Consider the following 15,544-nt stretch of genomic DNA (forward strand, 5'->3'; position numbering starts at 1 on the left):
TCTGTTTGATTTCAGGCCAGACAGGTTTCTATATTTAATATCTCTCCTCTGACTTAAAAAAAAAAAAAAAAAAAAAAAAAAGCAGGACAATTTTATAGGCTAAAATCCTGCAATGTTTCATAAACAGAACATATAAAACTATCCCAGGCAGGTAAAGATTAGCCAGAGGCACAGTCTGTTGACAGGATATTGTTTGAACATGTGGTTTCTCGTGTCATGTGGGACTCGTGGCACACAGGAAGAATTGCAATGTGCAACGAACATCTCGGGTTCTCCTCAGACTCACGCATGCGGTCAATCAGATTTTTTGAGCTCTCCACATGGTTTTCAGTGGCAACCGTTGTAACTTTTCACACCTGCATGAAAAAAAAAAATCACCTTTTATTTCAACCCTAAAAAGAAGCAGCTAGAAGATTTAGGTATATTTCTTTCTTCAGAATCAGAATGCTCTATTGCATGTTTTCAACTGCAAAGTAGGGCAACCACACAAGCTGGGTGTGTTAGCAGCATGTGCGATCACGCTAACCAGTATGCTGTCACAATACAAAGCCTCAATGTGCCCATAAGGAACCGACCATGCCTGAAGTTAGCCTGAGGCTGGAAAGTGTGCATCATTGAAAGAATCCAGCATGTCTCTCACTTTGGACCTTTCATACCCACTCAAGAGATCTGTGCTGTTTTACTGCCAGATATAAAGGTGAGAAAGACAACCAAAAAGAAATTCAAATCCTTATTCATGTAGAGTGGTTTCAGTCTAGGGGTACTTCAGGCCTGGGGAAAATACCAAATACTTTATACTTGTACTTCCATACATGTCCTCTAGTCTGGGTTGACATCAGAACAAGGAGAAGCTTATCAAAAAGTCATGAAATTCTCAGCTTGAAAGATGAAAAACACTAGTGTTAGACAATCGTAAAGTACGGTCAGTGGTGTCTGAGGTTTGCTGATTGTTTTTTGGTGGATTCAGAGCTTGGGGGGAAAAATACTAGATTTAATTCATTTTTCAAACGCATTAGTTCTTTTATTGCGACTAGGCTGTGTTTTGGGACAGCCTATATAATGACTTCCATCACTGAGTATAGAAAGCAGTCATAATAGACAACCACACTGCTGTACATTTTACACCCCCAAAGCTGCAGAGCCGATTTGCATTTTGGGCAGTATTGAGTGGGTTCCTTCCGTTCCGCTTTACACCTACTGTTATGCTGCCTTAAAGTTTTTCTGGGAAGTTCCAACATTGGAAAAATGATAGAAATCAAAATTATGTTGTGATATGAAGTTATTTTGGACTGAATAAGATGAATCCGTTGGGCTATTTCATTTCTCTCTTTTTCACTTTCTGACAAAAAACAGGAAGCTTTTTAGTGCTTCTGCAGTAAGTGAATGAGCAAAAGATGCACATTAGGTGTAATTGATACTTGGTATGTTTTACGGGAATACCCACTCAAGGGAAAAGTACTCTTGTTGCGCAAGCCTGCCGCCTCATAAATCATCTAAATGAGTAATATTTTCTGGCAAGCTTAATCACTCTTCTTCATTCAGTACACAAAATGCTTAAAAACGAAACTATAGTCAAAATTCACAATTACAGTGATATACTAATGAGCATCCACCATGAATCTTTAAACAAGACACCCCCAACTCTGGAAGTTGGGGCTCAAAGAAAGTGCCGGTGTTTGTCACTTGCAGTTGTGACATGGATGGCATTCATTTCATTCTGACATGACTCTGACAAGGCTAGGGTTGTAGAGTGCAATAGTAGGTGTAAGATTAGAGTTAGAGTTGTAAATGTTATACCCTGTTGAGTTTAGAGTTAAGAAGCAGAAATAACCAGTCCATAAAAAATCTTAAGATGTAGCCAATGTGCAGGTGTTTTCTTATTTTCTGTGAAATGATTAATAAGAGGGATAATTCAACACACTTTGCCCAAAACCATTCTAAAACCATTGCCACATCAAAAATGTAAGTGTTATTCATCATTTTCAGTCAATCAGCCTTCAAGAAAATGAAGCATATTTTAACAAGTGCTAGTATTTGTTGTTCTGGCTTATACGTTTTACTTTGTATTATTATTTTTAATTATATTAATAACTTATTTTATATAATTGTAAACTTCAGTTTTGTAGTGAAATATGACCCTGAAACGTCTTTGTGAGATTTCAGTAAGGGTGCACAGATCATGTTTAAAGAAAAAGAAGAGAGAGAGAGAGATAGAGCTGCATTAAATGTTAATTAATTAATTAATGTCTTATAGCTGATGTAATCAACTGGCTGATTAATGAGTTAGTAAGTTTATGTGTTTAAATCATTATTGACTCATTCTTGGTTCATATGATGAAGTTTCCCCCAGCAGAGAATAAGTATGTGTTTATTGTTGCTAATTAGTGGAGTTCAATAGCAGGAGATAAATGTGCTAATGATTTGTCTTGTTTTTGTTGATTAGTGTGACATAGAATGTTCTGACCACAATTATATGTTCATGGAAGTGCCAGATTTAATTGACCACTTTTGTATTTTGCATTCCTAATTTCACTATTAAAATGATGATTATTTTCCAGGTGGTTTTCTAATGCTAACCTTAGTTTTTGTCCTAAATAGTTAAGTCAAAGTCCAATCAGCCATTTTTTTTTTTTTTTTTTTTTGCTATATTTATATTGTAATTTTCTGTCAAAATCTAATCAGCTGAAGGATAGAACCAAGACCCCACCCAACATTTTCTTGTCTTTTCACTTGGATGTATGTCATAATATGAAAAAAAAAAAATCTATAAATATAAAATCTATATAATATAAAATCTGTCATTGCTTTTGTTACACTACGACTTTAATTGAAAGGTAGTATTTTTAGGCCATATTAATATTTTTTTTACATTTCTACCAGTGTTCCGTCTCATTCTGTATGTACTGTCTCTGCCAAGCAGAAAGACATGCAGTTGTTTTTTTTGTTTGTCAGGTCATTGTGTTAACCCCTGCTCACAGCTGGTTCAAAATCGTAGTCCACATAATTGAATAATAAACAATAAACATTGGCTTGGATTTTTTCTTTTCTTTTTTTTTTCAGTGGTTACAGAAAATGTACTTAGTTGCCATGCCTTATTTTGATATGGCTTTGTACTTTTAAATGCCCACAAATCAATACCTGTTTGGGGTCTGAATAAGCTGAAGAGGATCTGAGGCACGTATCACAGATTAGTCTGGAATGATTTACTTAGTTGTACACTACCTGTCAAAATTTTGAAATAATTAAGATTATCATTTCAATATATTTAAGTCTCCTTAGTAATGTTTTTTTGATGAGTAATACTGATTTTTTTTGATTGAGTATAATGTTAAAAAAGTATTATTTTATTTTGTTTAAATTTTTGTAAAAATCTATCTATCTATCTATCTATATATATATATATATATATATATATATATATATATATATATATATATATATATATATATATATATATATATATATATATATATATATATATATATATAATTTATTACTGCGATCACAAAGCTGAATTTTCAACAGCCATTAGCCAAGTCTTCAGCGTCACATTATCCTTCAAAAAAAATTCTATGCTGATTTGGTGCTCTATTTTAATACATTTTTATTGGCGCTCAGTATTAATAATGGGTCTTATTATTGTCATTGTTGCTGTTTAATATGTCTGTGAAAACATGTTTTTTTTTCAGGATTCTTTGATCAAGAGAAAGTAAAAAAAAGAAAGAAAAAAAATATAAAAATCTTTTGGCACACTATAAATGTCTTTACTGTCACTTTTGTCCAATTTAATTTGTCCTTAGCACAAGCTGAATGTTTTTTTTTTATCTTTCCAACTTCAAACCTTTGAATGGTAGCATATCACTGTCACAAATATTAAGCTGCAAAAACATGTTTTCAGTAAAGATAATAAGAAATTTTTCTTGAGAACCAAATCAGCATATCAGAATGATAAAATTACATATGAAAATATTTTAAATAGAAAAGTTATTTTAATTTGTAATAATATTTCACAATATTACACTTTCACATTTTTGATTAAATAAATGTTGACTTGGTGAGCATGAAAGAAAACATTTAAAAATCTTAATTATTCCAAACCTTTGACCGGTAGTGTTGATGAATTGTGTCCTCCAGGAATGCGGTTTCCTCACTACCTATTAGTGTAGTGAAACTTCACATACCCATAAAAACTGATAAATCACCCATGACTGGGCTGTTTGTTTTGTCATCAACTTGCTGTAACCACCCAATGACTGTAAAAGTGACCATTTTCCATCAAAACAGGATGCACGTTGTACTGAGGGAGTACAGTGGCTCAGGGCTTCCACCAACAATTGAAAGGTCACTCTGTTTAATGCCAATTGTTACAAGTAAATGTGTGTGTGTGTGTGTGTGTGTGTGTGTGTGCACAGTCATTTTTGCAGGAGATGCAAATTAATGTAGTCTGTAGACCTCCTGGACAGAATACACATGATTGTTTGCTTTTCCTTCACCTGTGTACAGGACGTCCCACACAGTAACACACTCTCGAAATTCTGGAAGACAGTTACAACTGTGAAACCTTTTTGCAGTCATGTATTTCATAAACTATCGTATCCTCACACTGTCCGCATGATAATTTTTGTCATCAGGAGTGTCCGCAGACGTCTGCGCACACCAGCCATGTGCAGCACAATATTTCTGTCCATGCTAAGCTGTATACATACTAGCTGTGTTTACATGCAACTAAATAACCCATTGATAATTGCATTGATGGCTCAATCAGGCTGATAAGCCTTAAAGGCATAGTTCGCCCAAAAATGAAAATTACCCCATGATTTACGTATCCTCAAGCCATCCTAGATGTATATGACTTTCTTCTTTTAGACAAATACAATCATTATTATATTATATTATATTATATTATATTAAAAAACATCCCAGCTCTTCCAAGCTTTAAAATTCAAATTTCAACCAGAATCTGAAATTGGATTTGATTCATATGGATTGATAGAAATTAGTGCAAGTAAACACACTACTGTAATTTATTTATACCTTGTGAGTTCTCTTTCATAACTGACGGAATATGAAATGAAATCTTTAGGGAAAGGCATTTGCAGAGCAATTTTCCTTGGCTGTTGTACAAACATATGGAACAAATATTGAAGCTAAATGATTTTATGAATTATAGCAATTTCTATGCTGTTTTACAAAAATCCCAGCCTTCTTTAGCTACAGACATTGTGGCTGTGCAATTGCATAATAATGTTTTTGTGAAGACATGCCTTTTGTGCTGTCTGAAGTATGTACCGTATGCAGAGTTTGGCCTAGATATTTGGCATTTCTCCATTAGGACAGAATTGTGCGTCTGGGCCGCCCCTTAGCACTGAATGTCTCCCTTAGGCCGGGTATACACTGTGCGATTTTCATCCGATTTTGAGCTGAATTATGATTCATACAATTTTTTTTTTTTTTGTGTGTGTGTCTGTGTGGGGCCGAATTTCAGCTTTATCGTGCATCTTTTGACTGCATTGTACAGGGGGTAACGAGCGGCAGTCAGATGGCTGGATGAATTTCTGACATGTCAGAAATTGTGGTCACCCCTTATGAGGGTATCGCACAGTTGAAGCAGAACTACAAACAACTACCCTAAACAGAAATGAAACCATGGCTATGGAGGCTACAAAATTCTGGGTTCGGGGGGTCTCACGTGTTTATTTTGCACATATATTGTGAGCAGTTAAGTTGCAGCTTGATGAACGGACCGTATAGTGTGAGCTAGGGTTGTAAAGGTACAGTATGAGATTATCAGGGTATAATAATTGTCTCAGAAAACATTATTTTGTTTCAGTATATATTAAACAATAAATCTTATCAGTAACAATGACCCTTAAAAGAATAAGAACAAGTTTTTAAGTGAACAAATGCAAATTACAGTGTGTAGCAGACAACAAGGATGCAGAATATAATATAGGTGGGGCAAACAGAGTGACTTTTTTTGGGGGGGGGGGGTTAAAGTTATTAACAAGAGCCCTATAAAATGTTTTATTTTTATTAATATTCTGTGCGTTTATAATTTTTGCATTTTGTTTGAATGGTTTATTCACATTTTAATAAAGAACATGTTTAATCAGTTGAATTCATAAAACTGTACCACCTTATTAATTTATTGATATTTTAAGAATAATAGAGACCTATAAAATCATATCAATATCATAAGAATTTTATTTGTTTTATGGTTTAATACAAATATATTGTCAAAAACAGGTAATCAAATGAATGCATAAAACCTTAACCTTTTAATTGATGTTTTAAAATGTTATCAAATGAAAATTTAACAACTTTTATTTTTGGCAAAGAACTGCAACACTGTGAGGTAAATTAAGTTAAAGCATGGACAAACATAATATTTCTTAAAGACAATATTGAAAAAATTCTCTTACTGTAAAGCATATTATTGTTGTTGTTATTTTAACTCTGAAGTACATTCCATTGTACAATGCTAATATATTTCTGCCATAATCTCAAGTTAGATCAAACTTTTATTTTGGAGGGTTGTAGCGGACCTTTGAGTTTCAGAGTGTATTTGACAATGTTTTTTCTCAAATAAAACTAGGAAATGTTTAAGTAAACACGTTGGATGTATTGCCTCCTTTTGCAGCAACTTGGTGTCCACAGTTTTTGCAAATTGGATATCCGTTCTCAAGGACAACCCCGCGTTCGTTTTTTATATGCGAAGTATTCCCATATTGCAGATTTTAACTTCTTTTTCGGCGGCAGATGGAGTTTATATATAATCTGTGTCTCTGCCGTTTTCTCTGCTGCATGTGTGTGTAAGTAGCCAAGCAAAAAGAAGCTGCATATGCGCAGGTGAGATTGTATTTTTCATAAAAAAAAACATAGATATGCAAATGTTCATGGAATGATTACGGTGCACATTCAAACCGTGATAAACCGTCATACCGGTATACCACTACACCCCTAGTGTGAGCACATAAATCCTGAGCTTTGGCTTGACATCGCATGTGATTTACTCATACAGTGAGAGTTGGTATTTAACAAAAACTTTGCTGAACGTTCCTGACAGTGTATGCCCGGCCTTATCTAACACTCTTGATTCAGCTCATTAGTAGAGGGTTCAGTGACTTGAAACAAGTGTGTGTGGGTATGTTGGGAATACAGTAGGCAACTACTGTAGTGCACTGCTTATACCTTAAAAGTATGTCAAACTGTATGCAGTAACCAACAATAAACAGGGAATTGTGTAATAATTATGGCTCCGGTTTAAAAAGAAATCAAAATAGATATTAAAAAATTGCAGTTGATATTACTTTCCGTTCATCTCTCACACCGAAAATGGAAAGTCAGGTCAAACACATTGCGTTGTGGGATACAGTATCCAAAAGGCAGTGTATGTTCTATTGTATATAGGTCGTCTGGGTCTTGGATGCCTTTGGGAACATGCCTACTTCACTTGGTCTCTTGTAGGTTAAAATAATCAAGTCTTCAAAGTAAACATTTTAATTGACATATGTAAAATAAGATATAGAACCTTTTTTTTTTCTCTCAGCCAAATTCTACCAAGTGGAGCCTGACTGAAAATATAGCCCAAGGCTTTGCGCTGCCTGTAATTAACGTCTGAGAGCTTCTGGTGGTAAAAGGTACTGTTTTTGGAAGTTCAAACAGTTGGTCTGCTCTGCTTTGTAAAAATTTAATTTAGGATGACGAGAAACCAGCATAGCCCCAAAGTCTGCATTAATCTGTAAATGGCCAGATGCTGTATGTAATTTTGCCAAAGTTTGATAATATGAAATATGATCTCACATCCCACTCCAGTGAAAGTAGCACCTTTTAAAGACTTTCTATTTCCCATCACTGTGTGGATGGATTTGATCTTGATAAAAATGATAGCTGCATATTCCATCATGAAACTTTCATTCACCTTAAAGGCTGATTTTGTAACATTAACCGGTCACACTGATCATGATTAATGAGATAAAGTCATAAAAAGGCTAAATTCACATTATTTTCCGTGAATATGGAAAAGGCTGGTTTGCAAAACCCTTGTTTATAAAATATATACATAAATATATATATATTGATTGGCTCAGAATTTCAATGAGAAATAAGAACTGCTTTTACAAACATTTCCCATGCTTAAAAATTGCATTAAAAATGAGTAATCCCTGAACTGAATGGAGATAGCAGGTCTCACATCATTTTGCTGCCAGAGGTTTATACTGTAAAGTCCCAAATCAAACATATGTATTGTTGGTCAGTAAGTACAAATCTTGTAGCTCAGGCTGTCCTTCCAGTTTTATTGCTGAAGTGGCAGTAAAACATTATCCTGTTTGTGGGCTGTGGCCATTAAAGAGGAATTTAGCTTCCCGCTGTGGGCAGCATCAGAGCGGTAAACAGATAAATGTGGACCGTGCCAGAGGAGCATGGGTGCACTGGAGGCAGACTGCCAAATTATGAGGTCTGCACCTGTTGTGGTCTCACCAATTTACTTTTTGACCTCCAGAAGCAGATGAGGATCTACAGTCTCTCACAATTTACAATGGAGAAGCAGTAACAGTAAATTTGAATCATTTTATTACTGACTGTTTACTTCAATAATTTATTGGGATTTTTTTAATGTGTATTAGGATAGTATTATTGTGTGTGTGTGTGTGTGTGTGTATTGGATATAATATGTGTATATAACTGGATTATGCACTAAAAGATGAAATGACAGCAGAATTTTGCTGCAGTGTGTACATGGCCTTAGTGGGTGATATCTTATTTCACAATAACAACCGCATTCCACAACTAAATTAACCCCCGAAAATGTCTAGTAGTGACAGCTGCATTTACAAAAGAATGCATATAGTGGATAAAGAAGTGAACTGAACGTAGTTGTTAATGACATATTTAAGCTCATATCAAACACGTCTCTGTTCTTTGTATGGTGCAAATAAAAAATCACAGGGAAAGCGATACTGACTCATTAGTGTTGCCAGATCTTGCTAGAAAAAAACAGTGAACATGAACACTACCATAATAAACCTAAATAAAGCCAAATGCTTTATATAGGATTTAAGACCAAAATACTGCAAGTCACACCTGCTGACTTTATTAACTCCATAAACCTGATCGTTTTATGAGCTGAGCCCAAACAGCAGGCCCTAAAATGCTTATAAGTGAACATGCCAACACTTCAAGAACGCTCAAGCAAACAGAAAAACGACATTCCCTGATCCTGTTCCCCTTTGCACTGTGTCTATCCAATAAAGTAAAAAAAAAAAAAAAAAAATTTATATATATATATATATATATATATATATATATATAAAATTTAAATAATTTTGAATAAATTTAGACCTTTACCTATATTGTTATTGTGAAATAAAATGACCATATATGACCATATATTATGGTCATATCTCTTACCAAGTCAAAAGCTGCATCCCAATTCAAAGGCTGCATCCTTCGAAGGCCGCATTTGAAGGGCAATTGCATCACCACGGTGTGATAAAGACTGTCCTAATTTGAAGGCTCCTTCAAAGGTAGTTTTAGTTTCTCAGGCAATAAAGGCTACAATTCTATTCTATTCACTATTAATTTCAACTGAAGAAAGAAAAACATGAGCATCTCGGGATGACATGGGGGTGAGTAAATTTTCAGGAAATGATGTTGTAAGTGAACTACTCCTTTAAGTGGTTCAGATGTTGACTGATATCTTAACCATGATTTTATATAGTATATATTCTATTTTGTACATAAATTAACCATGTTGAACATATTTAGACATTCTTTGAACCCTGTTTTGTTATTAGGCAGTTGAATACAACTTTTACAAAAGTCCAGTGCAAATGTTATTGCAGCTCATCGATGGCAGCTGTCACAGTTGCTAGGTGACAAGAATGGTCCTCAGTAGGCTAGACTGTCCCATTTAATAATGCTCGATCCAACCTTTGCTACCATCGAAGGATGCAGGCTTTGAATTGGGACACAGCTATTGTTGTTGTCATGATGCTCAAAAAAAAAAAAAGTGACATTCCTCTCTACTGTGTGACTATCCAATTAAAAAGAAAACAAACAAACAAAAAATATACATTTAAATATTTAAAATTATTTTGGTTGCTTTTAGTACTTCATTAGATCATTGGCAGCACTAAACAGTTCTGTGTAAACAAATAGGTTAAATGCACGCCACTGAAGCATGTAGAATTCTCTAAAAATTCCTCATACTTGCATCAGCAAGCCCTTTGCTTATTGCTTTCACTTTTCCACAGCTGAGTTTGTGTGTAGCGACCTGACCTTATATACAACAGCGTTTGATAAGAGAAAGGAAGAGAGGGATAGGATCAAATTCTTCTTTTGTTACAGAGCATTTCATGGAAAATTGCTTCATTGTGCTTCCTGAGCCGAAGATTTTGGGCTGATGGTACATTGTCCATCCCCTTCCACCCCACAAGCTGGTCTGTGACATGGCTGACTAAGTGTTTGTCCGCACTAGTGTGTCAGATTGGGCATATGTGAACAATAAAGAAAGTGAGCAGGAAAGATCAGCATGGGTTCAGCAGACAGAAGTAAAAATGAGACAATTTCCTCTAATCGTGCGGGTGTGTTATCTCTAAAATCCACATGGCAAGACTTGCTTAGATATGCCATGTCTGGGTGGTGTCAAAAATTACTCACATTCACATATAACACACCCCACTGTGCTTAAATAAAGGAGCAGTTCACCTCCAACTTTTTCTTTCTTTCTTTTTTTTATTTCTAGCAAAATTCAGTCATTATTTGCTTTTCCTCAAGGCGTTCTAATGCTGCTGTTAATTATTCTGAAATGAGAACACAAAAACAAAATGAGCAGAATACACAATATGAGATGTATGCTAAATACAGTATGTATGACAAACATACACAAAAACATATATATATTTCTTGTGAATATATTATTCACACTGCATTTCTTGTCCATTGAGGATAATTATATATATTTTTATATTTTATGTTATTATTATTTTCTTAAAATCATATTTTATCCATTAAGGGAAATCATTTTATAATTCTGGTTTACTTGAAATTGCCTTGATGTTGTGCAGCATTTTAGAAATGAGTGTTCTTTAAAATAATGAATATATATATAAAAAAAGTAAATAATAGTTAGCATGATCTATATTAAATTTATTTTAAAAACCTAAATACTCAAATAAAATAATTTTTATATAAGTTTTTTTTTCTCCCCTGTATCTGCAAAAGTCAACGATTATTTTGTTCAGTGGTGGATATTTTGAACACATTATTGTAAGTGTACTCTCGTTTTTGATGCTTTATCTTCAATAATGTCAAGGAGTATATTAATTGACTGTCAACTATGTGGAGTACATTATGGTTTGCAATATTTTTTATTTTTTATTTTATTATTATTTTATTGTATTATTATATTCAAATTTGAGGTTAATCTGATCAAGAAAATAATGTGGTGCAATTGAAATAGTCAAAATGGTTAAAATGTCAACTATGTTACCGGTCAACTATAGGTTTTCCTAAGGCCAGATTCCCCCTCGGTAGAAATCATGTTCCGATTTTGTGGTAATAGTTTGGTTTGCATGGTGCCTAAACGCGCAACTGGCGATGTCACCCCCCACCCCCCCCAAACAAAAAAAATACCTTATGCTTAACAGTACTTAAACCATTTTTTTTCCCTTAGTGTAAAGAACATTTTAAAGTATATATCTGGCAATTCCAATTTATTTCTCACAATTGCACGTTTATTTCATGCAATTCTGAGTTTATATCTCACAATTCTGTGAAAAAAAAGATGGAATTGTGAGATGTAAACTCACAATTGCAAGAAAAATGTCAGAAGTCTGAGATAAATGTGCCATTTAAATAAGCGTTTATGAGCTATTGGTGACCTGCACATACCCCCAAAGAAACTCCCATTGATTCACAAAACTTACCCGAGCGGTGTGTGATGATTTCAGACCAGACCTCTCCCATCTGTCATGAACAATAATGAAAATTCTACACACATCTCTGCCAGGTACTTGTTAAAAATTGGAATTGGTTAAGAGTGTAAATGTGTGCATATGACAGCAAAAGTTTCAGTTAAAGAGTCACTGACAGGTTGACTGCATCTAAGATTTGATCATTCGATTTACTTTCACTTTATAACCCTGCTTCTGTCTTGGGGAAGTTTTGAGAGGAAGTATGCACAAAGTATCTCTGTGCCTACAAAGCATAAACATGCTAATAATACATTGAAAAACTGTTTCAGAAAGGCTGGCACCCTTGCCAAGAGACAGTTAGAGTTTCACAGTATGACTGGTCTGGAGGTCATGATGGTAGATAATTTGTGGGCTGTTGTTTTATGTTTCACTTCAAATTGCAGGATCCTTACCGCCGTTTCCGTTTCAAACATCTAACACAGCATCAGTGGTGCCTGACAATAATTCACTCCTCTGGTTATATTTGGAAACTTTATTATATTTCATTATATCTTACCTTATATTTTTGTGTGTATGTGTCTACTCAGTGTGTTTTAAGTAGTGTTTGTGATTAGCGTATTAAATTATCTTTGCAAGCTTTTTGCATAAAACTCACAACCACAAGAGTGTTTTGGGTGGTTACAAGGGCATGTTTATGTGGTTGCCAAGATGTTCTGAGACATTGTTATTCAGTTGATAGGGGATTTTGTGTGGTTACTATGTAATTGTTTTAATAGTTAACTAAAATTTTAGTAATCAAAAAGCATGTTTAATTAATTAAAATCATGAAAATGATACAATCTAACAATTATTTATTCAAAATTTTACAAAAATTGTTTTAAGGCCCTATGAAATCTTTTAACTTTTTTTTTTTTTTTGGATTCCATTTTAACGGCTTAATTAAATTTTAATAATAAAAAAGCACGTCTCATAAATTTAATTAATAAAACTTTACAATTTTATTATTATTATTATTATTATTTTAAAATAATACAGCCCTATACAAATTCATTCATTCACTCATTTAGAAATTCATAAATTCTGTGTTGTTTATTTTAATTATTCTAGAGTTATGATTAAATGAAAATATAATAACTCCTTTTATTTTAAAGAAAGGGTTGCACAACAGAGGTTTACTGTTAAAATTAAAACATGGAGGAAAAATCAGTATTCCTTTAAAATAAAGTTTTAGGGCCCTATTTTAACAATCTAAGTGCATGGTCTAAAGCACACGTCGTAGGTGCACTTAGGGCGTGTCCGAATCCACTTTTGCTAGTTTAACGACGGAAAAACGGTTAGGGTGCCCGGGCGTATGGTCTAAACGGGTTGTCCCTATTTTTTATTAATGAGTAATGGGTGTTTTTTGGGCTTAACGTGCAATAAACTAATCAGAGTCTCATTTCGCATCCCCTTTAAAAGCAAGTTGCGCTCGCACCATGCCAGGTTCGCTATTTAAATAGCAGAATGTAATTTTTCTTTTTTAAAAATGTTTGTGTGCTACTGCGCCTCCCTGTGTGTGTAATAAGCAAAGTGTATGCACGTTGTGCACCCGCCTATAGACACATATCACTAACGCGCTCTTTAAATTACAAAGAAAAAATATTGCACCAGACTTTAGACTAGGTTTGAGTTGGTCTTTGGCACAGTCTGTTTTCAAAATAGCAACGCGCCAACAATGCACCTGAACACACCTTTTTTTAGACCAGCACACCCATGGGCACACAAATGGGTGCAAATGCATTTGCTATTTAAACAACACGACGCAGGACAGGACAATGGCTGAAACTAGCAAAAACACATGTGCTGCTTTGTGCCAGGTGTATGATAGGGCCCTTCATTTTGTATTATTATTATTATTATTATTGATATTATTATTATTTTGATAAATGCATTCTACTAATAATATATTTGGCGAAATGTAATTTTTTTTCAAGTAAAGCCAAACTTTTTTTTTTTTTGGCGTGTAGTCAAGATATTTGAGTTTTGTGTGTGCATACCATGCAAAGATTATGATGAGTTTTTAAAATGCTGAGTTTTTAAATGCTGTTTAAACAGCAGTCTTTTTGTGGTTTAATATTCACAGATGCTAGTACATAACGTGTACAACCCTGCTGTTGATTTATTCTTGTAAATTTTGCCCAGTTCTGTGACATTCCACATTATTCTGCAAATTCAATTATTATGACTGGATTCCATGATTCCGTCTGCATCGCCAAAGTCATAGGGCCCTATGATGTATTATTTCGTATCAGTTCATTCTTATCTAACAGAAAGACTCTACTGTTGAATGTTTTTTTTAGAATAGATACAGTAGGAAATGGGGGATTGTTCTCTGGTGACCCAACTTGCGCAGTTTGGAGTTTTTCTTTCATATGAGGAATTTTTTTGTCTAATGTTTTTAACAAAAGCATGATGGTGCTTTGAGAGTGTGTTTCTGAATCAGAGAGAGAAAGATTACAACTGTGAGACAACGGGTCTTCACAGGCCTGACGTCAGGGGAAAATGGGTTCCAAATGGGTACCAAAAACAAAAAAACTAAATGAAGGCAATACTTGCAGAGGTGTTATAGTGTAAAGTGATGGTTTACTTACTCGAGAGTACTAGAGAGGTGAAACAGTCCCAGCAGGAAAACAAGGTATATACATAGTAACAAAGAAAACACTATACAAAGGAACAAACAAACAGATAACTTTCTTACGCCACCATAGTTGCACTCTCACTCGCCAGGTAAACTGACAACACACACTGGTTTGGGGATCCTTTTTTATAGACCAAGCTCTGTCCCTTCAGTTAAAAACCATTACAAACATTGATAAGGGAAGTATTGAGGTAAGTATGTACATATTTACAATATCACATAAATATACACATATGAACTAAATATTTACAGAAACAAAATTCAGTCAAAATAACAAATACAATTATAGACACAAATAATAATAAACACACAACAATAATGCCACATTTCCATAACTCCCCTTATTAACACAAAGAATGGACGAGCCGGGTTCCGGTTGCTTTGTGCGAAATCACAGTGACACTGACACTATTTATCCAGGCTGCTGGGTGGCGCTCGGGTTTGGCCGTTATTATTATAACAAAACAAAACAAAAATCAAAAGGAAACAGCAGAGCAGGAAAAGGTATTCCTTCACAGGTGTGTGTGTGTGTAAGTGCTGCTCTAACTGACAGGAACTGGTTACTTTATTACAACAACTCTCAGTAGTAATGCCAGGTATGGATTGTTAATCTCTGGGAACTGCTTCTGGAAGCAGATCACACTAAAACTCTCATTCACGCATGCATGCTCCTCCAAAATCACTGAGCAAGCTTTAATTATATTATATTATATTCAATTCTAGTTCTATTTTAATTGTAAGTAATTTAATTCTAGTGTTTTGGAGGCTCCCTGGATGGAGAAGTCACATTTAATGGAGAACTTCCTCTTAACTAATCCTTGAAGTAATACACTTTCTCAAAAAGGTGTTGAGTTATTTCTGCTGAAGCGGTCAACAGTGTTCAATTTTCAAATAGAAATTTAGGCTACGTTCACACTTTTTTTGCTCACATGTGACTCAGATCTGTTTT

The 15,544-nt window shown here is 34.4% G+C and overlaps 1 protein-coding gene across 5 annotated transcripts in view; it reads left to right on the forward strand.

The window, feature by feature from the left end:
- Positions 1–15,544, forward strand: part of LOC109093704 (piezo-type mechanosensitive ion channel component 1-like) — a 101,131-nt gene that overhangs the window by 3,830 nt on the left and 81,757 nt on the right. Inside the window, exon 1 of one of the 5 annotated variants that reach the window (XM_042760964.1) lies at positions 11,884–12,013. The exons of the other annotated variants lie outside the window; for them this stretch is intronic. Coding sequence (XP_042616898.1) covers positions 11,986–12,013 — 28 coding nt within the window. The 5' untranslated portion in view covers positions 11,884–11,985. Of the gene's footprint in view, positions 1–11,883; positions 12,014–15,544 lie in introns of those variants that run through there. 5 annotated transcript variants of the gene reach the window in all.

The sequence above is a fragment of the Cyprinus carpio genome, chromosome A7, assembly GCF_018340385.1.
Source record: "Cyprinus carpio isolate SPL01 chromosome A7, ASM1834038v1, whole genome shotgun sequence".
Lineage (NCBI taxonomy): Eukaryota > Metazoa > Chordata > Actinopteri > Cypriniformes > Cyprinidae > Cyprinus > Cyprinus carpio.